The 27,566-nt window shown below is 36.7% G+C and overlaps 1 protein-coding gene across 1 annotated transcript in view; it reads left to right on the top strand.

The window, feature by feature from the left end:
* Positions 1-27,566, top strand: part of LOC127854563 (adhesion G-protein coupled receptor V1-like) — a 139,848-nt gene that overhangs the window by 89,176 nt on the left and 23,106 nt on the right. Inside the window, exons 61-90 of the mRNA XM_052389627.1 lie at positions 303-432; positions 1,302-1,478; positions 2,709-2,948; positions 3,294-3,416; positions 4,580-4,747; positions 5,463-5,667; positions 6,052-6,239; positions 7,100-7,294; positions 8,227-8,459; positions 9,391-9,536; positions 9,927-10,169; positions 10,709-10,884; positions 11,251-11,526; positions 11,892-12,044; positions 12,775-12,998; positions 13,203-13,362; positions 14,308-14,470; positions 15,873-15,986; positions 17,020-17,201; positions 18,465-18,647; positions 19,328-19,486; positions 20,231-20,318; positions 21,361-21,510; positions 22,548-22,741; positions 23,199-23,339; positions 23,668-23,820; positions 24,591-24,737; positions 25,350-25,495; positions 26,486-26,794; positions 27,190-27,306. Of these exons, the coding sequence (XP_052245587.1) occupies positions 303-432; positions 1,302-1,478; positions 2,709-2,948; positions 3,294-3,416; positions 4,580-4,747; positions 5,463-5,667; positions 6,052-6,239; positions 7,100-7,294; positions 8,227-8,459; positions 9,391-9,536; positions 9,927-10,169; positions 10,709-10,884; positions 11,251-11,526; positions 11,892-12,044; positions 12,775-12,998; positions 13,203-13,362; positions 14,308-14,470; positions 15,873-15,986; positions 17,020-17,201; positions 18,465-18,647; positions 19,328-19,486; positions 20,231-20,318; positions 21,361-21,510; positions 22,548-22,741; positions 23,199-23,339; positions 23,668-23,820; positions 24,591-24,737; positions 25,350-25,495; positions 26,486-26,794; positions 27,190-27,306 (5,283 nt within the window). The remainder of the gene's footprint in view (positions 1-302; positions 433-1,301; positions 1,479-2,708; positions 2,949-3,293; positions 3,417-4,579; positions 4,748-5,462; positions 5,668-6,051; positions 6,240-7,099; positions 7,295-8,226; positions 8,460-9,390; positions 9,537-9,926; positions 10,170-10,708; positions 10,885-11,250; positions 11,527-11,891; positions 12,045-12,774; positions 12,999-13,202; positions 13,363-14,307; positions 14,471-15,872; positions 15,987-17,019; positions 17,202-18,464; positions 18,648-19,327; positions 19,487-20,230; positions 20,319-21,360; positions 21,511-22,547; positions 22,742-23,198; positions 23,340-23,667; positions 23,821-24,590; positions 24,738-25,349; positions 25,496-26,485; positions 26,795-27,189; positions 27,307-27,566) is intronic.

The following is a 27,566-nucleotide window of genomic DNA, read 5'->3' as shown; positions in this document are numbered from 1 at the left end:
GTGAAGGCTAGATGATGTGATAAAAATACATTTCCAGGATAAAAACATGTAAATAAGCTGTAATTTGTGATAACGGTGCGTGCAGTGTCAGCTTTGGCAATCTCCACTGGCTAATGAGGTACAACACTTTCCGCTTATATTTTTTGTGTAAAGAAATTCTCTTCTAAACAAATATCCAGTATAGGCGGAAAGTGTTGTCTTTAATTAGCCTGTGCACACAGCACAGATTAATTTTGAACAACACTTAGTGCACATGCATTTAATCCAGTTTTCCTATAGTTCAGCTGATTCGTATTCTTTAGAACGTCAGTTGATGATACAATCCCCATCTCCCAGCAGGCCGTGTCAGGTCAGGACTTTATATCACGGCAAGGCATGGCGTTGTTACAAGAGAATGTGACAAGGGTACCAGTGGAGATTGTTATCAAACAGGTTTGCAGATTGTCATTCTATGTTGAATTTGTTTAAGAAAGTGCATGCTGGGAAATTTGTGGTCTGCTAAATTGTCGTTTGCTGAATTTCTAAAACTAGTATTTTCTTCGATTTCTTTTCAAAGAATATTATCAGAATAGCAAACAGTTTGGATCCTGATGAGACGCCATGTTCTGTGGCGTCTTATCTGGATCCAAATTGTTTGCAAAGGCCTTTAAAATACGGTTACAGCACTGAAAGGGTTAAGAAAGGTTTGTTTACTGTATGTATTTGAATATTATTAAAATACTTTTTATTTTCAGTTGTAAATTTTTGAAATATTAGATAACTTCTTAAATTTTCTGTATTATTCTTCTTTAAATGCATTGACTAGATAATTGTGATGTTTAATTATAATCTGGGTTGAGTTGCTCAAAATTGTTAAAGGCCTTCTGGCTAAGAGTCTGTTGACTTTAGGCGTCATTATAGTGATCAAAGAAGGATTTTGTTTTATCAAACCTTTGAATAGCATTTAAGCATATCTATTTATTTAAACTTTTACCAATCACAAATAACACGATGCTTGTGGAGCAATTTTGGTAAAAGTTGGTATTGATAATCTTATATATTAGCCTCATTCTAATGCATGTGCGTAAAGTATCTCCACAGATTAGCCTGTGCAGTCTGCTTTTAGATTTATTTTGTTTAAAGGGGGTCTCTTGCATACTAAAAACCAGTGTAGGCAGAAAGCGTCATCTAAGATAACTTGGAAGGGACTGCACAGTCTAATCTTGGGAAACAATTCCCGCACATGCATTTAGCCCATTTTTCTTTTGAACATGGCTTATATCTCTTGAATTTTAACCAAAAGAACACATCTAATTTTCTAGGACACCATACCAGAGGCTGCTGAGCTGTTTCTGGTGAACCTGACCAGTGTTGTGTTGGTAGGTAACTCCCCTTCCCCGGGAGCAGCACCCAGCATCCGTTACCCTGGTAACACCGTCATGGTTACCATCTCTGAGAATGATAACGCTCGAGGCATTGTTCAGTTTAACGTTACCACTGTAAGTATGGGGCTGTTTTGTTTTTTATTAGTTCTATGTTTGCAAATTTTTTTTAGTTCGTTCATGACAGGAGACCATTCAAGTATAAAGGGGACCATACATTCCAATTGAAAATATTGCAAAGAGATGCTAACGATGGGAAATATACACACCACATTTGATTTGATTTTGAATGCCAATTATTATTGTATGAAATATGTAAATTGTTGTGTAATGATTGTGCATATTCTAATTATTTATTTTGTTAAGCTATGTAGAAAAAGATGATTGTTTAAAGTTATGTAGAAAAAGATGATTGTTTAAAGATATGTAGAAAAAGATGATAAATGGTGAACAAAATAGATCTTGCGAAGATGATATTAGTTGTTTGGGAATGTTCAGTTGTGAATGTGCACTGTAGTGATATTGTAAACTTCATTTAAAGGAACTTAGTCAGTAACAAGTGTTTATATTCCTTTACCACTATATTATATACTGTAAGAAAAGTGGCTTTTAAAAATTGTAGTTTTATAATATTTATGAGTGGTGTATTGACAAATGAAATAACACCAAACATTTTATCACTGACGTGTTACTGTTTGAATACCACATGATTTGATTGGTTCAATGTCATTTCTGATATGTACATGGAATAATCATAATGAGTGATTAATTATAAAACTAAGTTTTGCAAGCAAATTGTGAGTGAAGCCTATGAGCTGTGCTATAGGAAAACAGGGCTTAATGCATTTCCTTTAACCCTTTCAATGCTGGAACCGAATTGTGAAGGCCTTTGCAAACAGTTTGGATCCAGATTAGACGCCACAGAACGTGGCGTCTCATCTGGATCCAAACTGTTTGCTATTCTGATAGTATTCTTTGAAAAAAATGAAGAAAATGCTTATTTTAGAAATTCAGCAGACGACATTTTAGCAAACAACAAATTACCCAGCATGCAAAGGGTTAAGTGTTGTTTCATATTATCCTAGAAAGACTGCACAGGATAATCAAAGACAACATTTTTGCCTTTTATCGAATTTCTCACGTAAAGAAAGTCTCTTCTTAACTAAAATTAAGTCTAGGCAGAATGTGTCGTTCCTTATAACCTGTGTGGTCTGCACAAGCTCATCTGGGATGACAGTTTACACACATGCATTAAACCCCATTTTCCCAGAGCCAGGCTCATATTGTAGTAACTGTGGGTTCGAACAGTCAACAAAGAACTGATGGTGGCATTCACTTTCTTTACAGAACATTGAAGGAAGGATTGACATCTATGAGGAGTTTGGTATGAACACCACCGTACCTCTGACTGTGAGCCGGTCTGTGGGCCTGTATGGGCCGGTGACCGTGACCTGGCAGGCTGAGCCAAGGGAGGCAACTGTGTTGGACTTCAGTCCCTCCAGTGGAACGCTCTCCCTTGCTAACCTGCAGCAGAGTGCCAATATATATGTGACCATCATTGATGATAACATACCCGAGAATATGGAGGTATAGTTCATGTTTTGAGTGTGGTTTCATTATTTTGTAAGTATAGGAATAGAATATGATAAGTTTTTAAGCCACATGTTTGTTTCTATGAAAGATGTTAACTCTCATAGTATTTGAATGACAAATTAGTTTTTTACAGTCTTATTATTTGTAAGCATTTTAATTCCAAAAAGGGTTCAGACTATGGTAAGTTTGATAAGATATAAAAGAAATTAAGCCATTTTTTACAAAATTCTTATTTTCATTCTGTTTTCAGAGTTAAAATAAGCATTAACTGTTTTCCTTAAATAAACACAGTTATAATTACTCTTGTGAAATGTTGCGCTGAATTATGTATTTTTGCAGACTTTTGACATATCGCTGATAAGTGTGACAGGCGGGGCATTGCTTGGACCATCCAAATCGGTTAGAGTGGCCATTCTGAAGAATGACTCTCCAAATGGACTGTTCAGATTTGTTACCTCGGAGGTAAAGTAACATAAGACATTTAATATAAATGTATTTAACCACCAAAATTTATTTTATATGATATTATCCCTTTACCACTAAGAAACCTATTTTGACGCATTTGTAGTCCCTTAGAAAGTTAAATTAAATTAAAGACCTTTCTTACTAGATTCAAGTTTTAAAGGCTTCATTTCCAACCCTTAGATACTGATGAGCAGCAAAACGCATAAAACCTGAACAGACTGGGAGTTATTCGCAGGCTGTTCTGGTTTTATGCTGTTTGCACCTAGCCATTTTCACTTTGTCTCTCAGTGGTAAAGGGTTAATATAAATGTATTTAACTACAAACAATTATTTTATATGATCTTCAAGAATGAGGACAACAATCTGAGGAAAATTGACAGTTTAAGTAAAATTAATTTATTACTTATTAATTGATCTCTGCAGTGGGAAAACTGAAAATAATGCATGTGTTCCCAGATTAGAATGTGCTATATGCACGGGTTATATAATCAGGATAGACACTTAATGCATGTGTTCCCAGATTAGAATGTGCTATATGCACAGGTTATATAATCAGGATAGACACTTAATGCATGTGTTCCCAGATTAGAATGTGCTATATGCACAGGTTATATAATCAGGATGGACACTTAATGCATGTGTTCCCAGATTAGAATGTGCTATATGCACAGGTTATATAATCAGGATAGACACTTAATGCATGTGTTCCCAGATTAGAATGTGCTATATGCACAGGTTATATAATCAGGATAGACACTTAATGCATGTGTTCCCAGATTAGAATGTGCTATATGCACAGGTTATATAATCAGGATGGACACTTAATGCATGTGTTCCCAGATTAGAATGTGCTATATGCACAGGTTATATAATCAGGATACACACTTTCAGCCTTTATGGATTTTATTGTTAAAAAGGGGTCTCTTTTTAACCACAATTCAGTGAAGGCAGAAAGTGTTAAAGTGTTCTCCCTGATTAGTCAGTGTGGACTGCACAGGCTAATCTGGGACGACACTTTACACACATGCATTTAGCTCATGTTTCCCAGACTGAGTACCTGCTTTCATCAAAAATGCTTCACAATCATCAGGGAGAGAGCATTTAACTTTGAACAGTCAGTTAACACTTGGAATTCGTACCAGTTTTTGTAATCTAACCAGGTGGTGGTGAAAGAGTCGCGCACAGAGACTGACCCCAATGGGGAGGCCAGGTTGATAGTTGAGCGTGTCCAGGGGTCAGAGGGCGTGGTCAACGTCCAGTGGAGGCTCAACGCAGAGGCAGTGTACGATTTTTACGAGCCTCTTTTAGGCACCATGATGTTTGCCCAGGTTTGTATTGCCAGTCTGGATTTGCCAGATCCATCCAAGCTCATTTAAAATTTTTCAGCTCGTATTCTGCCTCAGAGCAGTACATGTATTTAACTCTAAGCCCCGCCCTGGGAAAGTGGTGCCTAGTGCATGTGGGCAAAGTGTCATCAGGTGCAGTCCACAGTCAGGCTAATTTGGGATGACACTTTTCACTTATATCAATTTTTTTTCAGATGAAATCTCTTTTTTAGCAAAAAATCCTGTCTAGACAGAAAGTGTTGTGTCTGATAAGCCTTTGCAGACGCCACAGGCTAATCTGAGATGACAATTTATGCACAGACGACAATTTACATCCAGTTTTCCCAGAATGAACCTCAAATGTTTCAACCAGTATTCTGCGTTTAAGCAGTACATGCTCATAAGGGGACATCCATCTAAAATTGTGCGGACTCCTTCTATAGACTGGGCCTCTTTTTGTGTACAAAGGAATAAAGTATGCTTTTTAAGAGGTGATATTGCTATGAAATATGCTTTATATTATGGTTCAAAAAAGGCATTGATCTTATGTTAAAAATTATTATTGTAAATGGTTGTCTTTGTTTAAGGTTCAATATAAAAATGATTTGTATAAAGTTCAATTTTCAGCTATTGTTAGTTAAGAAGATTCTTTTTTTCATTTACATTAAAAATTATATTCACAGTATTTAGTACTTAAAACTTACCAATGTTTCCCCAGGGTGAGAAGACAAAGTCTCTGTCCCTGAGGACCAAGCCAGACTCCATCCTGGAGGGTGAGGAGCGGTTCCGTGTGTCTCTGGTTGCCGTGGACAACAACGCAGACATCAGCCACACCCAGGGGGACGCCCGCATCATTGTATTGCCTGACCCTGGGGCGAGTGGCACTATTGAGATAGTGCCGGAAAGCAGGCTGGTCTATATAGGTGAGTCCATTATGATAGTGCTGGCAAGCATGCTGGTCTATATAGGTGGGTCCAAATATATGTGTAGTTTAAGTCTTAAAAGTACTGTTAAATCACTTTTTGCTCTGGGATAATGGGACTTTATGCATGTCCGTAAAGTTTTAGCATGTAAAGTCAGCACAGGTTTATTAGGTAAGACACTTTGGGCCTATGCTGATTTTTTGTGTAAGCGTTTTTCTTTGAACGAAATATATCATAAAAGCAGAAAGTGTCGTCCCTAATGAGCCTGTACAGACTGCACAGGGTAATCTAGGCAGACACTAAATACATGTATTAAGCCTGATTTTTCCAGAATGAGGTTCATTAAAAAAAAGACAAAGAAAATATACAATACTTATCTAACAGGTGAGCCGGGTGAGTCCAGTCCCAACTACAAGGGTCAGGTGCAGATAGTGTTGACCCGGGGGTCCGGTATCTATGGGGACGTGTCCGTCTCCTGGGCGATAACTCCACGAGACCAGAGTGCCTTCCTGCAAGTGGAGGGAACAGTGACCATTGTGGACCTGCAACAGAAGGCAGCAATTACACTGCAGGTACACTTCAAGGATATATTTTAGCCTAATTCTGGGAAAACTGGGCTTAATGCATGTACGTAAAGTGTCGTCTCAGATTAGCCTGTGCAATTAGTACAGGTTAAATAGGGATGACACTTTCCGCATAAACTGGAGTTTTGTTTAGAAGGGACTATCTTTAAAAAAAAGAAAAGTGTAATGTTTTTTTCCTTACAAGCCTGTGCTGACTGCACTGGACTGCACTGGCTTGTCAAGGATGACACTTCACGCAGATGCATTAAGCCCAGAAGGTGTCTCATTTGGTGAAGGAAAATAGGGCTTACCAGGCAAGCACTTCTATGTATCTAATGATTTTATTGCCATATATGTCACGCACTGAGTTTTCCCTTTTACAAAAACATTTGAATTTTTTTTTATAAAGTTTGTTTGTGCATCAATGGGAGAAAAACGAAGATAATTTTTTGACCCCATAATCATCTTAAAATAGTTCATTGATTTTTATTTGATTTGCAAGTTTACCATAAGTTTCTCTGTCCTAACTGAGTAACCAATTTACAATTGCAAAACCTTTTCCCCCCATGTGTTTGATATAAAACATGAAAAATAGTATAAATAACCAAGCATAGAAGTTAATATGAACTTAAATTCAGCATAGAATAACACCAGCTGTTAGTGACGAGGATTTTCTCCTGATATTTTTTCTGGAGCCTTATCATTCCTATAAGCCTTATTCTGTTAAAAGTCATGTGCCTTAAGTGTCAGTGAAAACACTTGCCGATTTAAGAGCTTATTTTGTTTAAAAAAAGTCTCTTCTAAGTGAAAATCCAGTTTTTCACAAAACGAAGCCTATATAAACAGTCTGATTTGTTACATTGTCCCAGGCATTGGATGACAGTATTCCGGAGTTACGTTCAATCTACACGCTGCAGCTTAGTTCTGCCACAGGGGGCGCTGTTCTGTCATCAGTTTCCTCTGCAACTATGTCCGACATTGTGTTTGTTGCGAGCGACCACCCCCACGGGGAGTTTGTGTTTGACCTTCCAGAAACCTTTATTACCACAGAGGACAGATTCTCAGTAAGTTTAGGTGTCAAAAGCACTGTTTATATGTTATGTGCGGAAACAAAAAAAGATATATTGGTTTAAAGTATTTTACAATTGTTGTGATATTTTTACAAACACTATTTGTTTGGTATATTGTTTGAATGCTATTTTTATCTGATATGGTAAACTTTGTTTATTTTTTCTGGCATTAATAATAAAGGACATTTAAATGCTGTCGCAGCTGAAGTTACACATTGTTTATAGTTATATGTTTTTTTGACAAATAGTTGTGAAATGGTGGAATGATCTCTCAAGTTCATGAAAACAATTTTGTCTTGTTCTGAGATAACAGGGCTTAATTCATGTGCGTAAAATGTCGTCCCAGATTAGCCTGTGCAGTCCGAACAGGCTAATCAGGGACGACACTTTCCACCTCAACTTGATTTTCGGTAAGAAGGGACTGCCTTGAAACTTAAAATACCATTAAAGCGGAAAGTGTCGTCCCTGATGAGCCTGTGCAGACTGCACAGGCTAATCTGGGATGACACTTTTCGCACATGAATTAAGCCCTGTTTTCTCAGAACAAGACACAATTTTTAAAAGAGCATCACTCTGTGAAAACATTGTTAAATGCGTGTGCGTCACGTGTCGTCCCAGACTAGCCTGTGCAGTCCGCAGAGGCTATAGTCAGTGACAACACTTTTCAGTTAAACTGGATTTTTGTTTAGAAGAAACTTCCTTTTAATGAAATATGCTATAAAAATGGACAGTGTTGTCCCTGATAATAATGTGCAGACTGCACAGGCTAATCTTGGTGACACTTTATGCACAAGCATTAAGCCCTATTATCCCAAAGCAATGCTCATATATATTGCTTTAACTGTGGCTGAACTTAAACTACTATTCCGCAGGTAAGTTCTCCATGCAGTGTTTGATCTAACTTGTCTCTGACTTCTTTATTGCAGGTTAGTTTGCCAGTGATCCGTCGTGGGGGTCTGAATGGCCAGGTGTTTGTGACGTACAAGACATACCCGGGCACAGCGACTGAGCTCGACTATTTCCCTGAAGAGGGGACATTGACCTTCCAACATGGACAGAACCAGCTCTTCATAGACATCCAGTTGAGGCAGGACGATGTACCAGAGGGCCCAGAGAGCTTCTATCTTAACCTGACCTCCGCCAGACTGGTGGATCCAAGGTGGGTTACCTGGAACCTGGCTGTATCAAAAAACTTTAACCCTTTAAGCGCTGGAACCGGATTTTAAAGGCCTTTGCAAACAGTTTGGATCCAGATGAGACGCCACAGAAGGTGGCGTCTCATCAGGATCCAAACTGTTTGCTATTCTGATAGTATTCTTTGGAAAAAATCGAAGAAAATGCTAATTTTAGAAATTCAGCAGACAACATTTTAGCAGAAGACAAATTACCCAGCATGCAAAGGGTTAAAACTAGCATATGTAATTCTTGGACAACTCATTAGTGCATTTGTGGTGGGTAATATCACCTTACAAAACTTGGTGAGTAGATAATGTTCTCTTACACATTTCCTCATTGAATAATGTAAAATAATTATTATTCATGGGAAATAAATTTTTGTTGATTTTGTGAGTTGATTGCTTAAACAAATGTAACACAAACACATTGGAAAATGACCAGTGTAAATTCCTCTTGTTTTTCCAAGCTAATATATCTACAAATGTATTTTTCCACGAGTAAGTCATATTTTGTAAAACCACAAAATTTCATGACAAATGATTTTACAGTATGTCCAGAGCATTTTGTAGTAATGGTCACTCTTCTAAGATAGCCACTGTAAATAACCATTTATTAGTATTGTGCCATGTGTACATTGTTTTCTGTTTTATTTAAATAAAGCAGGAACACAAAAAAATGTAATGAGCCACCCACTGGGAAAATTTGGCTCAAAGCATGTGAGTAAAGTGTTGTCCTAGATTAGCCTGTGCAGTCTACACAGGCTAATGAGAGACAAGACTTTCTGCTTTTATGGTATTTTTCGGTAAAAGGAAGTCTCTCCTTAGCCAAAATCTAGTCAACTTAAGGCATGTGTATTAAGCCCCGAGTTCCAACAGCATGGCTCAAAAGTAAGTAGTTCACATTTTGTATCCCAGCTCCTACAACTACACTTTGGTTTCCGGCCTACAACTTGACCAGAGACCAGTGATTGGTTCCCAGGGAGTGAAGGAGATTGTCATAGAGAGGAATGACAATGCTGAGGGGACCATCCAGTTTACAGACCTGGCAATGCAGTTCACAGGTTTGTTGATGAATTGCAGCACTGACTCTAAACATTTGCTTGAACAAAACATTTAAATACCAGGTAAAGTGCAAAATTATATTGAAGATGATACAAAAGAATCCTGCTTGACCCTATTTATTGCTTTTTTATTTTATTTGTGTGTGTGTTACAATATTTATAACAGGGTAGTTTTAATTTGTAAGCATATTATTCTATTAATTTTATGTATTTCTATGATTGATTTCTATGAATGAATTTTTTATGTTTTTACTTTGTATTTAGATTTAATGTACAAAAGAAAAATGCTTCCACTGCTTTCTTATACTTTCAGTGTATTTGTTGTTTTGTTCACAAGATTCAATTTAAGTTCTTGCTTCAGGATGTATATACACTTACAAATGTTTATAGTGACAGAAGAAGAAGGTGTTGCTAAGATTCCGTTGATAAGGACTGGTGGTAACTATGGAGCTGTGTCAGTGCTCTACAGGGTGATCAATGACACGGCAACCGTGGGGGAAGATTACGTGAGCACGCAGGGGGAGGTAACCTTTGCAGACGGCAGTCGCAATGCAACTCTGGATATCACCATCCTGGACGATTCAAGCATGGAGAATACAGAGACATTCAGAGTGGAGTTAGTCAGTACAACAGGTCAGGAACTATTTGCATGGGATGCATTTTTTTACTATTGTTGGTTTGTCTTTTTTGGTTATTTATTAGTAGTATTTGAGTCAATCTGGGAAACCAGGCTTAATGCATATGCGTAAAGTATCGTTCTTGATAAGCCTGTGCAGTGAGTACAGGCTTATCATGGATAACATTTTCTGCTTAGACTTGACATTTGTTTAAAAAATACTGTCTTTTTAAAGATTTGTGTCCAGTGAAATGATAACAACGTGAATATAATGCCAATACTGCCCTTGGCTGAGAAAAGTGTTTGAAATGATATAGTTCATAATAATACCTCAAAATTAACTACATGCAGATCAGAAACCTTAAATATTTGAAAACACCACAAAAGTCCTCCCCAACCCCCTTAAACACTCTGCCCAAGCAATACACACAGACACATGCACCTTAAATACAGACCTATTATCATGTCTATTTAAATTGAAGATATATATTTTTCAAATAAGTGTTTTAATGCTAATTGCACACACCTGCAAAACTACATACATATATATCTACAGGTGGAGCTGTCTTAGGAAAGGCAGTAGTTTCAACGGTGACAATCGCAAAGTCAGATTATCCAAACGGAAAGTTTGGGTTCAAAGGTCAGCTGATCATCACTGTAGATAACCCCGCAAGGACCCTACAAAGGATGTTTACAGTCGAAAGAACCAGCGGGCTTCTAGGTGAACAAACGGTATGTGGGGTTGTTGTTTTTTTATTTAAAATTCAAGTGTCTGTGAGTTAAGTTAGATTTATTTGATTTTTTGTTCCTTTGCTTGTACTTATTTTATTTATGAAAAATGAAGATGAATAATAAGTTTAAGTGATTATTCTTTGTATCATTGGGGTTGAAATAATCATGTTTGCATTATTGTCCTGTAGTATTTTGTTATATACAATGTAATTAGTTATGACCTTTTGTTAATGTAAATAGTCATGATTTAAGTAGTAATCTGTACAGCAAAAGTGCATTCAATCAGTATAATGCATCCCTTGAATTTTTTTCTTGTCCAAGATATTTTTTATCTCATTTTGATAAATCATTTTTAATGTTTTTCAGGTTTTTTGGCAAATCTTTGGACCGAACAATCCCACCTCACCTCTACAGGGTACAAACGACATATCCTATGTTGTCGGTAGCAACGAGCTCACATCTGGAACTCTAAAGTGGGCAGATGGGGAAGCAGAGGAGAGAACTTTCACTCTCAACGTCAAGCCTTTCTCAAGCTGGGAGATAGAAAAGACCTTTGTTGTCAAGATCACAAAGGTCGAGGGGTCACCGGTTACTAGCGGTAATGGTGAGGTCAGCCCAACAACTGGTGCAGTATTGCTGACTGTGAGTTCATATCCGGATTTTTCAATGGCTAAGAATTTTGTGGTGCTTGTTTTTTATTACTAGAAACATTCTAAATGTATTGTTTTTATCATCAATTTCCCGATCTTTTTCTGATTTGATTATTTGTTATCGGTCTATGTCATAAAACAAGCAAAACTCAAAAACAATTAAACATTATATTGACATGCACAACTATTACATCTAGATTTCAGATTTAAATATAACAAAAAGCTAAAAAATATGTTAGTAAACTGATGTATTTGAGGACAGCCCAGTTAGTAACGCTGTGAATGTGTTTAAGTAAGTAACCGTATAGTGTTCCGTCGCTAATTCATTTACAATTGCTGTACACTTACCTGCTTCAGATATCCAAGTTTGGTGACCCCAATGGCATTGTACGCTTTGACGGCCCTGCTCAGCTAGCCCGGGAGTATGAGGAACCAGACGGGGTGACCACTCTTGCTGTACAGTTCCCCATCATCCGGAGACAGGACACTGGAACTGTTGGCAATATTGAGGTCAGCTCCTTCTTTTAATCAAACGCAGCATGCCATGGATCTTATAGATCTGTGCAGTTCTGCTTTTAACGCACTTTGCTTAAATGATGAAAAAAAATGTCTGTATTAAAGAGAATTTATTAATTATATACAAACAAGCAAAGTTAAACTCATGAATAAGAAAAAAGTTTAAATATATGTTTGTGTATTGATATTCGTCATTCGAAATGGAAGAATAATTAGCCGTATGTAACGTTTTTCATAACGATAATTTAAAAAACAACAACAGGTATTACCGACATAGTATTAAAACTACCTTCTTTGTTAAAATGTCTGTGTTTTGATGTTGTTGCCCCTTGGCTTTTGTTTTTAGCGGTCCTGGATTCAATTTCCAGGGCAGTAACACTTTGTTTGATCTTTTTTCCTTGTTATCATATTTCTTTAACCATTCCAAATACATGTATAAATCCTGGATTTTGTTATTAGATTCATTAAATGACAGAAAAAAAGAATTTTTTTGAACATGTCCCTGTAAAAGATATAATAATCTTACACATGTTTAAGTAAAAGAGGGAGATTGAACACAATTTAACAATTCTACTGAAATGTCCATAACTTTGCATAAATTTAAATGTATAAGAATAAATGCAAATTAGACTAATTAATTGAAAAAGCAAAATCTTTGGAACTTCCCTGCTGTTTCTAGCTAATCTGTTTCAATCAATATGACATGATTTTCCTATTTGTGCAGGTGTTCTGGGAGGTCCAAGGCCCGATAGACATGGCCCGTCCTGACATGCAGCCTATCAATGGCTCTGTCCTGTTGGCGGACGAGGAACGATCAGCTGCCATTACCCTCCAAATCATGCTTGATACAATTCCTGAACTCTCTGAAACGTTCCGATTGGCTATCACAAAAATTGTGGGTGGCGCCGAAATAGACAAGCAGTACAACTTGTCTACCTTCACTATCAAGTATGTTTACAATAATTGTTTATTGTACATTATCAAATGGTTATTTTAATGTGTTATTCCAAACCTACTTTAGTCCTGAAACCTCTTTTTTCATACTTCCTAGGTACATGTACATGTAACTACATTAAAACGAAATCCTTAAATTAGGACTATTTGTATTTCTTTTAAACTGGAAAATCCTTTCTGTCATTTTTGTCCAATCAGGTACAATGATGACCCTCACGGTGTATTTGGGATAATCCCGGAGTATCAGACCGTGAAAGTTGACCCTGTAGATCTGACAAGAAATGTGCGACTCAACTTCACGAGATATGCAGGCGTGTTTGGAAATGTCATCCTGACCTTCAGCATCAAATATGACATTGTAAGATATGGTTCATGGATTAACAAGCCATGTTTAGGTTGTTATTTATGTGAACAATAAAAGTTACTGTATATTTTGACCCTCATTCAGGGAGTACTGGCTTTATGCATATGCATAAAGAGTCGTCCTAGATGAACTTATGCACTCCACTCTTGCCTTTCAAGGACAACACGCTCCACTAGACTTGATTTTGGTTTAGAAGAGACTTATTTAAAAAAAAATCTATCAAAGTAGAAAGTGTCATCAGTTATTAGCCTGCTGCTTTTCCAACTTTATGTGATTATATATAATGATGTACTTTTCGATCTTTCTAGCATAATAATTTTTTTTAAATGTAACAATTGGATTATGTGTGTTCTAGTCTCATCAAAGAACTATAGGGAGAGCAGGCATTAAAAAGTGTACTATTTATTTATATTACTATTCCTTAAATCAAATTTTGCAGACAAATTTGGCTAGAACGTGTTGGAGTCTGGCATTACAGATGTATTAAAATAACAAGAAAGCAAATAGACATACACCTTCAAAATCTTATATGAGCCTCACTCTGGGAAAACAGGGCTTAATGCATGTACGTAAAGTGTCATCCCAGATTAGCCTGCGCAGTCTGCACAACTGAACAGGAAAATCTGGAAAAACACTGTTTGCTCATGCATTTTGCCCCATTTTCCAAGAGCATGGCTCAATTTTTTTATAATTACATCCATTGTTTAACCCTTTGCATGCAGGGAAATTTGTCGTCTGCAAAAATTTCATCTGCTGAATTTCTAAAATAAGCATTTTCTTTGATTTTTTTCAAAGAATACTATAAGAATAGCAAACAGTTTGGATCCTGATGAGACACTACGTTGTGTGGCGTCTCATCTGGATCAAAACTGTTTGCAAAGGCCTTCAAAATTCGGTTCCAGCACTGAAAGAGTTAACATTCTAAATCAAATATTGTAGCCCCAATCTGGCATCCTCCTTGCACTGAACGATGGCACAGTGACGTTTGCAGAGGGACTCACAAACAGGATCCTGGACATTAAAATCGAGGGAACTGGCTTCCTGGAAATAGGCACCACTTTCTCCGTGTCTCTAATTGAAGTCAACTATTTAGGGGAAGGAGGTACACTTGTTTGATGTTTTCTTATAGATCCTTGTTATGCAGTTTTATCATTTTAGCCTTTATTGATGCACATTATACTACTGTTTTACTTGGTGAATGTATTTTTACCATAGTTAATAATTCAGATAAAAACCAATCTACTCTAGAGGTACATACAACACTTTTTTTTAACAATGGTATTTTATATGTTTATAATTATGCTATGTTATTTTAAACAGCTTTATCTGGATCCCAGATATGTTTGTTTGTTAATTCTTTAAAATAGCCGAGTCTATTATCATAATGAATAGGAGTTTATATTTTTATATGAACTGTTCATCAGAAAAGGACGTTCAATTGTTGAGAGCTCCATTTCATTTTCAATCTAGAGTCTCACATATGTACACTCACACAGTATCTGTTTATTATTTTCTGTGCACATTCAAATTTTGTGCAAACATGTGAACCCTGAAAATATTTGTGTGTGTGTTTCTAGTGAATACTAAAGTGTGTGTTTCTAGTGAATACTAAAGTGTGTGTTTCTAGTGATAACTAAAGTGTGTGTTTCTAGTGAATACTGAAGTGTGTGTTTCTAGTGAATACTAAAGTGTGTGTTTCTAGTGAATACTAAAGTGTGTGTTTCTAGTGAATACTAAAGTGTGTGTTTCTAGTGAATACTTAAGTGTGTGTTTCTAGTAAATACTAAAGTGTGTGTTTCTAGTGAATACTAAAGTGTGTGTTTCTAGTGAAAACTAAAGTGTGTGTTTCTAGTAAATACTAAAGTGTGTGTTTCTAGTGAATACTAAAGTGTGTGTTTCTAGTGAATACTAAAGTGTGTGTTTCTAGTGAATACTAAAGTGTGTGTTTCTAGTGAATACTAAAGTGTGTGTTTCTAGTGAATACTAAAGTGTGTGTTTCTAGTGAATATTAAAGTGTGTGTTTCTAGTGAATACTAAAGTGTGTGTTTCTAGTGAATACTAAAGTGTGTGTTTCTAGTGAATACTAAAGTGTGTGTTTCTAGTGAATACTAAAGTGTGTGTTTCTAGTGAATACTAAAGCATCAATAACATGATCCTTCCTCTGAAAAAAAAACAGTGTTTTATGCATAGCATAAAGTGTTGTCCCAGATTAGTCTGTGCAATCTGCACAGTCTAATGAGGGACAACACTTTTTTGCTTATACTGGATTTTGGTTCAGAAGAGACTTCCTTTAAAGGCAAAAGTCCATTGAAGCAGAAAGTGTTCTTCCTGATAATTGTGAGCTTGTGCGGACGTCATAGACTTATTTGGAGTGACACTTTATGCACATGCATTAAGCCTTGTTTTCCCAATACTCTGCTTAAATTTATTGTTAAAGCGTATGCGTGCTTTATAAAATTCATCTTAATCCATTCTTAACTTAACAATATGTCTCTCTGTCCCAGTGACACGCCTCCCACAGTTCCGGGTCGGTGAGACAGAGGTCAAGGTCAGAGTTCCTGCTGAGGCTGCCAACAGTCAAGTGGGATTCAAATACACCATGGTGGGAGTGGATGAAGGTGGGGTGTTACCTTTCATCTCATAGATGATATTAAATGCATTTCATATAGAGAATACTAGGTCGGTGACAAATAAAGCAAAGTTTATTTTGCGAGGCTTAGAAAATCTGAACCACGAGCCTTGGCGAGTGGTTCAGATTTTCGTGCCGAGCAAAATAAACTTTGCTTTATTCGGCACCGACCTAGTATTCGATTTATCCCATCAATTTTCTTATTCGTAAATTATTTCTTTAAAAATAGAATAGGAAAATCGAACTACACGGAAAATCCCAAAGTATTTTAAGCAAACATTGTTTCATTATTTTAATCGTGCCGAGCCTAATACATTACAAAAAGATCAGTAACTAACCTGTTTTTCTGTTTATCATACCTCTTTGTCCCCGATTTTGAAGAAATAATAAAAAAACACACTAAACAACTGCAGCTTTAGCGTGAAAGAACATGCATTGTGTCGTATGACGTGTTAATAATGACGTCACAAGTACGCGCACTTAGTATTTGTAAATAATGTTTTTTTTTGCTTTTTAAGTTGCTTTATGTGTTAAAAATATATTACATCTTGGTATCAAATTGTTTGTTTTGTTGAATCTGATTCGATTTTACTAAAAATGATTACTTTATTGTTGATTCCGAGTAATATGACCATTCTCCGCCGCGCGTGACAGCTATATTTCAGCACTGCCGAAATAGAGGAAAATTTATGCCACAGTGGTTTATTTCGACAATGCACGTCTGATGATGGGATAAAAAAAAAAATCTTGATGTTTTTCCAAGTTCACACTCAAATTGATTTTTTTTGTATGTGTATTGAGTACTTGATTAATACCATATTGATATCAGTGCATGAAAATCTGTTGATGATCTTGTATTAACATCACAATAACACAAAACGATTGCTAGAAACTATATTATTTGTGTTGTTTCTTATTAAATTATTCTTTAAAGGAACTTTTTCATTGTTCTGTGTGCTGGTATATTAAATGTCTTTATTGGACAGATCTGATCATGTGAATACTTTCATGTCATTTTATAGCAACCAGCACATGCAGACTGAATGTGCAACGAGTGGGCACGTATGGTACGGTAAATGTGTCTTGGACCAGTGGGTTCCCGGGGGGTAAAGTGCTCGCGGGGTTCACGGAGGGCAAAATACTCCCACCGTCTGGCACTATAGCCTTACCACACGGAACTGAGGAAAGGAACTTCACTGTAGAGGTGAGTTTGCGAAATCAATCTATTGAATTGTTGAACAATAATGTACCTGTTGTTCGAAAATATGTTATCAATTGTCATCAAATCTACATATTTGTTGGTATTAAATACATATTTTATTCAGTTTCACTGTTATTTGATAAAAATTATCTTGTCTTAAAAATGTTTCCATTTGATAATAGCCATGTTATGGAGACAAGAGGATTTACTGCTATTTCATAATTTGTTTAACAAGCTCTGTCTTGGAAGTCCTTTTTCTACGTTTATAGTATTAATTGTTTCAAAGAAATCGTTTTTTAACCTTAAATCCACTGTGAGGGGTAAGTGCTATCTAGGATTATCAAAGTTTGCACAGACTGATCTGGGCCACACTGGACACACGTGTGCAGATTGAAACTTGTTTTCTTCACAACACATTAATGAACTTAAGGTTTAAAGAAACAAAAATCTTAAACATACATGAGCCTCTCTCTGTGAAAATGGGGTTTAATGCATGTACATAAATATTAGCCTGTGCATTCCTCACACACTAATCAGGGATGGATTTTTCTGCCTAAACTGTATTTTGGCTAAGAACAGACGTACTTTAAGCAAAAAAACCCAGAGTGTCTTTCCTGATAAGCAATCTTCACAGCCCAATCTGGGAGTTCACTCTACGCACATGCTGTAAAGGGAGTTCACTCTACGCACATGCTGTAAAGGGAGTTCACTCTACGGGCATGCTGTAAAGGGAGTTCACTCTACGCACATGCTGTAAAGGGAGTTCACTCTACGCACATGCTGTAAAGGGAGTTCACTCTACGCACATGCTGTAAAGGGAGTTCACTCTACGCACATGCTGTAAAGGGAGTTCACTCTACGCACATGCTGTCTTCACAGGCTAATCTGGGAGTTCACTCTACGCACATGCTGTAAAGGGAGTTCAATCTACGCACATGCTGTAAAGGGAGTTCACTCTACGCACATGCTGTCTTCACAGGCTAATCTGAGAGTTCACTCTACGCACATGCTGTAAAGGGAGTTCACTCTATGCACATGCTGTACAGGGAGTTCACTCTATGCACATGCTGTAAAGGGAGTTCACTCTACGCACATGCTGTAAATGGAGTTCACTCTATGCACATGCTGTCAAGGGAGTTCACTCTACGCACATGCTGTAAAGGGAGTTCACTCTATGCACATGCTGTCAAGGGAGTTCACTCTACACACATGCTGTAAACCCCATTTTCCCAGAGCATGACTAATATTAATCTATCTGTATTTCAGCTGTCTGCCAAGCTGGGTGTCTCCGAGCTGTTTGCGGTCCACCTGCCCAGCGCCCCCTCAACCATGGTACCAGGTGGGGCCCGGCTACTCCCCGACAGATCCCTGGTCCGTATTGAGCCGTACGGACTGATACGCTTCTCTACAAACTCCACCCAGCCCTCTGTGTCAGAGATGTTTGGAAAGGTCAGTTGGCATTCTGTTGCCTGATCTTACAATGATTGCATGGTCCTTTTATGCATTTGAGATAAAAATATTTATTATATCTATTTCAATGCTCAATCTTTTCTTAGACACCCTCAGAATTGGCAAAACTATTTATTATTTGTGTTTCCTTGTTTTTACCACTTTTGGAAAAGGATCAAATTGTGAAATTTGAGTTTTGTTGTTTAGAGTTTTTTGCTTTATTAAACGCAGTGGTTTTCACATGTAAATTTCATGTCACTGCTGATCAAGTAAAGTTTACAAAGAACTTTTTGGGCTATGAATGCCAGAAAGCTAGTTGTAGTATGCCTTCTTAAAATAGTGAAAGCGTTCACAACTCCCAGTAGTAAACAATAAACATTATTTGATGCTTGTTCTGGGCAAACTGGGCTTAATGCATGTGCGTAAAGTGTTGTCCCAGATTAGCCTGTGAGGTCTGCACAGTTTAATAAGGTATGACACTTTCTGCCAAAAGTGGATTTTTGTTTACAAGAGACATCCTTTAACTGAAAATTGTATGAAACTGTAAAGTGTTGTCCCTGATTAGCTGGTGTTGCTCAGGCACTGCATAAGTTTATCTAGGACAATACATTACGCACATGAAATAAGCCCAGTTTTCCTATAATAAGTCAAAATTTCTATCAATGTACTTAATACCCCAGATCTACCTGCAAGTGGAAAGGGTGTATGGCTCGGAGGGAAAGTTGGAGGTTCAGTACCGTGCTGAGGGGGTTAACGCCTCCCAGTATGACTTCACTACCCTGGAGAATCATGCTGTTGTCATGGAGCCTGGACAGACTGCCGGGCTGATCATGATTGATGTGAGTGACTTAGCTAAATTTCTACTGAGGAAAAAAACTTCAGATAAAACTGTTTATGCGAAATCAAATGTTTTAGCTCCCTTACTTATTTAATATTTATCTTTTTTAACAATATTTACTTGTTTATAATATTCTGAAGATACTTGTTCAGAATTTAACAAAATGATATTTTCTGAAAATTGTCATTGATTCATAACATAACGAATTGATTGTATTCAAATAAGCTAAAGAACACTGCTGACTAAGAAAAATGTTTATAATTTATGTTTGATTATCAATAATCATAAATAGCACTTGGAACTAAATATAGTTTTTTTAACACTTCATCTGTACATGTAGTTAAGCAAAAAGTGTATTACCCAAATTGCTTTTAAACTACAATTGTTATTCTAAAGCCTGCATGGTGTACTGGAAGTGCATAACCTGTTGCTACTAGAGGTCACGGGTTCTTATTCCATTGCAGGCACATTTTTTATTTATATTATTCCTGGTTATTATGCCCATGCAAATTTGTTCGAGTATAATGGAATCACCCAGTCAGTTGTTTGGTCGGTTGATAGGTTGGACTGTCATGTGTACTTTATGTCGCAAACTGGTATTAATGCTTTCTACTTATCAACATAAAACACATTAAAGAAGGCAGACTTTGTAGTAGAATGCGAATCGTCATGTTTTTGCTTGATACGTGTATATTTCTCATGATGTTGATGTTTCATATATTTGTTGTGATGTTTATGTTTACAGATAGTACAGGACTATCTTCCAGAGGAGGCAGAAATCTTCCACGTCAATCTCACCCGTGTGGAGAAGTTCCCTACAGACACATCACTCAGTAAGTGATTTACACATTTAATAGTAAGTGATTTAAACTGTTAATAATGATATTGAAAAGTAAGTGAATTACACTGCTAATAATGACATTGAATAGTTAGTGATTTACACTGTTAATAATGACACTGAATAGGCAGTGATTTACATTGTTAGTAATGACATTGAATAGGAAGTGATTTACACTGTAAATAATGACATTGAATAGTTAGTGATTTACACTGTTAATAATGACATTGAATAGAAAGTGATTTACACTGTTAATAATGACATTAAATAGTTAGTGATTTACACTGTTAATAATGACATTGAATAGGAAGTGATTAACACTGTTAATAATGACATTGCAAAGTAAGTGATTTACACTGTTAATAATGACATTGAATAGTTAATGATTTACACTGTTAATAATGACATTTAATAGAAAGTGATTTACACTGTTAATAATGACATTGAATAGTAAGTGATGTACACTGTTAATAATGACATTGAGTAGGAAGTGATTTACACTGTTAATAATGACATTGAATAGGAAGTGATTTACACTGTTAATAATGACATTAAATAGTTAGTGATTTACACTGTAATAATGACATTGAATAGGAAGTGATTAACACTGTTAATAATGACATTGCAAAGTAAGTGATTTACACTGTTAATAATGACATTGAATAGTTAATGATTTACACTGTTAATAATGACATTTAATAGAAAGTGATTTACACTGTTAATAATGACATTGAATAGTAAGTGATGTACGCTGTTAATAATGACATTGAGTAGGAAGTGATTTACACTGTTAATAATGACATTAAATAGGAAGTGATTTACACTGTTAATAATTAACTTTGAATAGGAAGTGATTTACACTGTTAATAATGACATTGAATAGGAAGTGATTTAAACTGATAATAATGATATACTATAATACTTTTTATAGAATAATTGGACTGCACAGGCTTATCTTTGACAACACCTTACGCACATTCATAAAGCTAAGTTTTCCCAGAACGAGACTGATATTGTAAGGATGTCCTTGTTTACAGGTATCTCCCCTCGTATTAGCTACTTGCGTGCGACGTCTGTTGTCACAATCCTGGAGTCCAATGACCCATATGGGGTACTGAACATGGAGCCAGTGACTGTAACTGTGAATGAGGCATATCAAGACATCAACATAACAGTCAAGCGAACTGGTATTGATATTGAGTGATTATGAGTCTTACGAAAATGGGTCTTATGTCATTTGCGGCCAGTGTAGCTCCAGACCAGCATGCACATTTGTGTAATGGATACTCTGTCTGCCAATGAGACAATTTAATCTTGCATGGCTTGCACATTTGCTCAGCCTGGTTATGAATGCTATGTCTGCAAATGAGATCATTTAATCTTGCATGGCTTTAAAGCTGAAAGGGTAGCTCCTGGACAGACTGAGCGATTTGGCATGTTTGCCTGGAGCTCCACTTGCCAAATAGCATAAGACCCATGTTTGCAGTGCACAGCACATATCATTTTTACATTTTTGACAATTGCGTAACCTTAAACGGCTGATGTATACTTTACCTCTTGTCTTTCAAACATAAATGTAACATGAGAAGGTCTTATATTGTCTGTATCAAGGCATACTGAGAATCATTTTACAATGGAATTATGGTGCAACATTAAAAAAATGGGCAAATACACACCCAAACAAAATACATACACAGACATACATAAAACATATACGCACATACATTTTGAATACACACATACATCAAAAATACAAATACATGCATTGTATATAAAACAATATACATCATGACTACACTAAAAGACATTATTAGTAGACAAACATTTATCCTAAATGCACACACATACATAATGAATACACACACACATAAATCATGATTAAATACATGAACATCATAAATACATCAAAACATAATGCATGCACCAATTCATCACACATTCATAATTCAGGTATACATCACCTTTAGTGATATCAGTATTTCTGTACTGCCTTGAAAAAGGTATTTGTCATTACAATAGTTACCATGTAACTTTCAGAGGGTATATTTGGTACAGTGAGTATATTATAGACTCCATATTATTTTCAGGAGCCATATTCGGTACAGTGAGTTAACATAGACACCATCTTGTTTTCAGGGGATTTATCTGGCACATTGAGTGTACTGGTGAGGACTGTGGATTGGGGTGAGGACTATCATTACAATTATCAACATGTTATTTTCAGGTGGCATATTTGGTACAGTTAGTGTCCTTGTGAGGACAGTGGGTGGGGGTGAGGACTGGACAGGGCAGATCGTCCCCAGGCCAGGCGCCAGTGGGAACAACACAATCACAGAAGTGTTAGGGAACCGGGATAGATTCACATCCGCTACAGGCGGCTCTGATTATGTAGTCTTGGATACCAAAGTGGAATTTAAGGTACAATTATTGATAGATTTTCAATATGAATTTAATGACTTTAAAAAATAACTTATTCAATGTGTTTATGTGAAGTTTAAGGCAATAAGTCACCCCTATTGTTTTACACTTGTGTTCTTTTGCTTTCCTTCAGAAATTTCAATATGGTTGAAAAAAGATTATTTTTTTTTTACAGAATATAATTATGTTTCATTGTTGATTTGAATAGTATTTTTAAATTATAGCCTTTGGATCTCATCTTGTTCATGTAACTTTATTTGCATCAAATAATCAAGTAAGATTTCTGAATAGCGTAAAACTCAAATTGCTAACTTCTAAATGTCTATTCTGCACATTTATGAACATCAGGTATGAATACTTTTATTTTTGTTTCCACACCCCATAATGTATGCTTTTATTTGGACCTCTGCATTAGATATTTCTCCTTAATAAACACTTTTGTTTGCCATTTTTGCAGCAAAATGAGCTTGCGAAGAATGTGACGCTGACACTTTTAGCAGACGACATGGCTGAGCCTGCAGAGACAGTGCTTGTGTACCTGACCCAGCCTACAGGGGGTGCCAGGATCGCACAAGGGGAACCAGACGGGGGGAAAAAGGTAGCCATCTCGTTTTACCAAAAGTCTTTGATGTCCATCAGGAATCTTTTCATTTATTTTTCTTGTAATCTTATAAGGTTGTTTCCGTGCATTTTTTAAACATATTTTTTCAAGGTTTTATTTTGAGTAGTATTTAAAGCATTTATCTTATTTTGTAAAAAAAAGCTTACAATAAATATTTGACATGTAGTTATTTATTATCTTAGTTAATGTATGGCATTTTGGTAAAAATCTACTTCCCAGTTGGCCCTTAAATTGTTTTGAATATTGGAACCAAAATTCTTATTACCACTGCTGTCTCATATTTCACAATATTCTGTCATTTCAGGGCTTTACCATTGTAACTGTTTCTGAGAATGACCTATCCAATGGCGTGATAGGATTCTCCCAGGACTCTCTGACAGTGTCTGCAAATGAGGACACCAATTCTGTGGTTACCCTCAAGCTGGCCAGAACAGATGCTTTCTTTGGGGAAGTTGAGGTGGGTGAAAAATTCAGGACAAGAATGTCGTCTTATGTGTAGTGCTGATGAATATTTGAGCCTTGTTCTCGGAAAACAGGGTTTCAAGAGTCGTTCCACATCAGCCTGTGCAGTCTGCACAGCATAATGCATGGCTTCACTCAGGAAATAAAGAAGATGCATAGGCATTCATAAATGGAACTTTTTTTGCTGATGTTAACTTGTATAACACAACATAAAACTGGCTTTTTCAGTTGTTTTAGGAATTAATGAGTACAAAATCAATTGTTTTGTTTACATTTTTACCTGGTGAATTGTAGTAAAGCATGGTCCTAATGAGCCACTTTCTGGTGTGAAGGGTGGTCTCAGATCAGCCTGTGCAGTTTTCACAGGCTTATCACGGATGACACTTTTTGCATTGACTGCATTTTTTGTTAAAACAGACTTCCTTTAAGCAAAATATCCCTAAAAGCGGAAAGTGTGGTCCCTGATTTGCCTGTGGGGACTGAACAGGCTAATCTGGGACAACATTTAATTTACTCACATGCTAAAGCCCAAAATGAGGCTTAACCCTTTGCATGCTGGGAAATTTGTCGTCTGCTTAAATGTCGTCTGCTGAATTTCTAATTTAGCATTTTCTTCGATTTTTTTCAAAGAATACTATCAGAATAGCAAACAGTTTGGATCCTGATGAGACGCCACGTTCTGTGGCGTCTCATCTGGATCCAAACTGTTTGCAAAGGCCTTTAAAATTCGGTTCCCGCACTGAAAGGGTTAAAAATCTGCTTCAGATTTCCTGGTTGGCCAAGGTGTCTGCAAACAGTGCTGAGACAGAGGATGTGATCCTTGCTTCCCAGCTGGAAAAAACAGCGGGAACTGCCATGTGTCCTGGGCGAAAAGACGTCTGCTACTTCAACATCACACTTGTCAATGATAACGTATGTCTGCTTCTTCAAAATCACACTTGTCAACAATTACTTATGCATGATTATCAGGGAACATTTTTATTAAATAGCAAACATAAATTAACCATTTAATTGTAAGTGATGAGTATGCATTTTTCTTTTACATGTTGCACATTGGAAGGTTATAATAAGATTAAAATATAATGTAATTATACAAATAAATAATATTGGTGATATATGAATGTGATTTTATGTTTTTTAAGATAATTAGAATATTAACAATAAAATAAAAATTATAAATTTTAAGAATATAACATAATTAAAAACATCCTATGATTATGTGATGCAAAAATGATGGAGACACTGAGCAAAGAATTGTTATTATACTGTATTGATTTATGCTTATGTGAGTCGCTTTTAGAAAAACTGGGCATAATGCATGTGGGTAAAGTGTCGTTCTAGAGACCCTTGCACAGTCCGCACAGGCAAATCAGGGACGACACTTAACATTTTTATGGATTTTTTTTATTTGAAGGAGATCTCTGCTGAACAAAAATCCTATTTTGGCCCAAAGTGTCATCCCTGATTAGCCTGTGCAGATTGAGCAGGCTCATATTTTATTTCCATACCTGATCTGTCCACTAGCTCCCAGAAGAGGAGCACAGTTTTGTTGTGAAGCTCACCTCGGTGAAGAATGATGCCAAGCTGCACCAGGACAGACTGACAGCTCGTGTGAATGTAGCAGCTAGTGACCATATCAGGGGCCTCATTCAGTTTACTGAAGACTCCAGGTATAGACATTTTAAGGCTTCATTTCCAACCCTAAGATACTGATGAGCTGCAAACAGTATTAAACCTGAACAGACTGCAAGTTACTGTCTGGCTGTTCTGGTTTTATGCTGGTTGTATATAGCCATTTTCACTTTTTTCTAAGTGGGAAAAGTTGACTTTCAGGAAAGTTAAGCATTATTTATTGTTATTTTTTTGCTACAAATTTTAAGAACATAAAGACCAATGACTGTTCATTTTTGAACATTAAAATTGAAGAGTAAGAAATGTGAACATTACAAACGGCTGATTATTATCACCAAATATAGCAGAAAGTAGTGATTTTATATTTTTCATACTTCCAAAGTATAAAGTGTCAACATGAATAAGAGCATACAGGTATGATACGACTGATGAGATATTTACAGCATATTAATGATCAGAAAATCTGGATCCCCCTGTCTTCAATAAACTGTTTTGCCCTTCATTATCTTAAATACTGAAAACCGTCAATTAAATCAAGCCTTGTTCTGGGAAAACCATGCTAAATGAATGTAAGTAAAGTGTAATCCCAGATTATCCTGTGCATCCCGCACAATCTTATTAGGGACATCACTTTTTGCTTTAATTGTATGTTTAGTTTAATTAATGTAAGTCTGTTCCTATCTTATATCCATTAGGTGAAAAGTGTCATCCCTGATTAGCCTATACAGACTGCAAAGGCTCATCTTGCACAACACTTTATGCGTATGCATTAACCCTTTCAGTGCTGGAGCCGAATTTTAAAGGCCTTTGCAAACAGTTTGGATCCAGATGAGACGCCTCAGAACGTGGCGTCTCATCAGGATCCAAACTGTTTGCTATTCTGATAGTATTCTTTGAAAAAAAATCTAAGAAAATGCTAATTTTATAAATTCTGCAGAAGACATTTTAGCAGACGACAAATTTCCCAGCATGCAAAGGGTTAAGCTCAGAACCTGGCTCAATTTGTGCTTTTTGTTTCCACCAAACAGGACAATTATAGCCAGTAACATCGAGAGCAGTGTGAGACTGAAGGTCTCTAGAACGATGGGTCAAGATTATCGGGTGGAGGTTGGGTACCGCAGCCTACAGATGACATCACAACTGAGTCTAGATGGGGTGATGGTGTACCCAGCGCTTGAAGGGGAGGACTATGCTGGGAAGTCTGGGATACTTGTGTTTGAAGCAGGGAGACAGGACCTGCAGTATGTCGACATCAGTCTGACACCTTTCCAGGCCTCCAGTAATCCATACCCCAAACAGTTCTATTTGGATCTTAGGAACCCTACAAATGGGGCCAGGTAGGTGATGAAATCTATTATAATAGTATTCTTCTGGAAAAAAAGCGTGCTTAATTCCTCTGTGTAGTTGACATGCCAGATAAGGGACGACACTTTATGCATTTATGGATGTTTTTGTTTAAAGGAAGTCTCTTTTTAAGAATAATCTAGTTTAGGCGGAAAATGTTGCCTCTCATTAGCCTGTGTAGACTGCACATGCTTATCTGGGACAACACTTTATGCTCATGCATTAAGCCTAGTGTTCCCATAATCATGCTCATTATATTATGTGTACTATTGTTAAAAGTGTTTTCTTTAATTCAGACTGAACTGGCTAATCTGGGATGGCCCTTCGCACTCATGCATTAAGCCCCATTTTTCCGGAGCGTGGCTGAATTGTGTGTTTTCCATTTCAGCATCAATGTGAATGCGTCCCGTGCCACCATACTTCTAGTGGACAGCAAAGATGTGGCCATCTGGGACATAGTTAAGAACCTTCCCACACGTCCACTCAACGATCAGCAAATCAAAGAGTAAGTTCTGGGGAAAATTGTCATAATTATAAAAAATGCTTTGACATTTTAAGATTATTTAAGCTACTTCATGCAAAAACGGGTCTTATGCCATATGCCAACATCCTAACTTCAGACCAGCCTGCATAATTGTTTAGTTTGATCATAAGCTATGCTGTCTGCTGTGTCCACAAGGTTCCATGGTCTTATTAGCGGGCAGCGTAGCTTCTGACAAGACTATGTGGGTGTGCAGGCTGGGCTGGAGCTTCTCTTGACCCATT

Source organism: Dreissena polymorpha, chromosome 13, assembly GCF_020536995.1.
Source record: "Dreissena polymorpha isolate Duluth1 chromosome 13, UMN_Dpol_1.0, whole genome shotgun sequence".
Taxonomy (NCBI): Eukaryota; Metazoa; Mollusca; class Bivalvia; order Myida; family Dreissenidae; genus Dreissena; species Dreissena polymorpha.
Note: the sequence above shows the minus strand (reverse complement) of the source record. Positions and strands in the feature narration are given on the sequence as shown.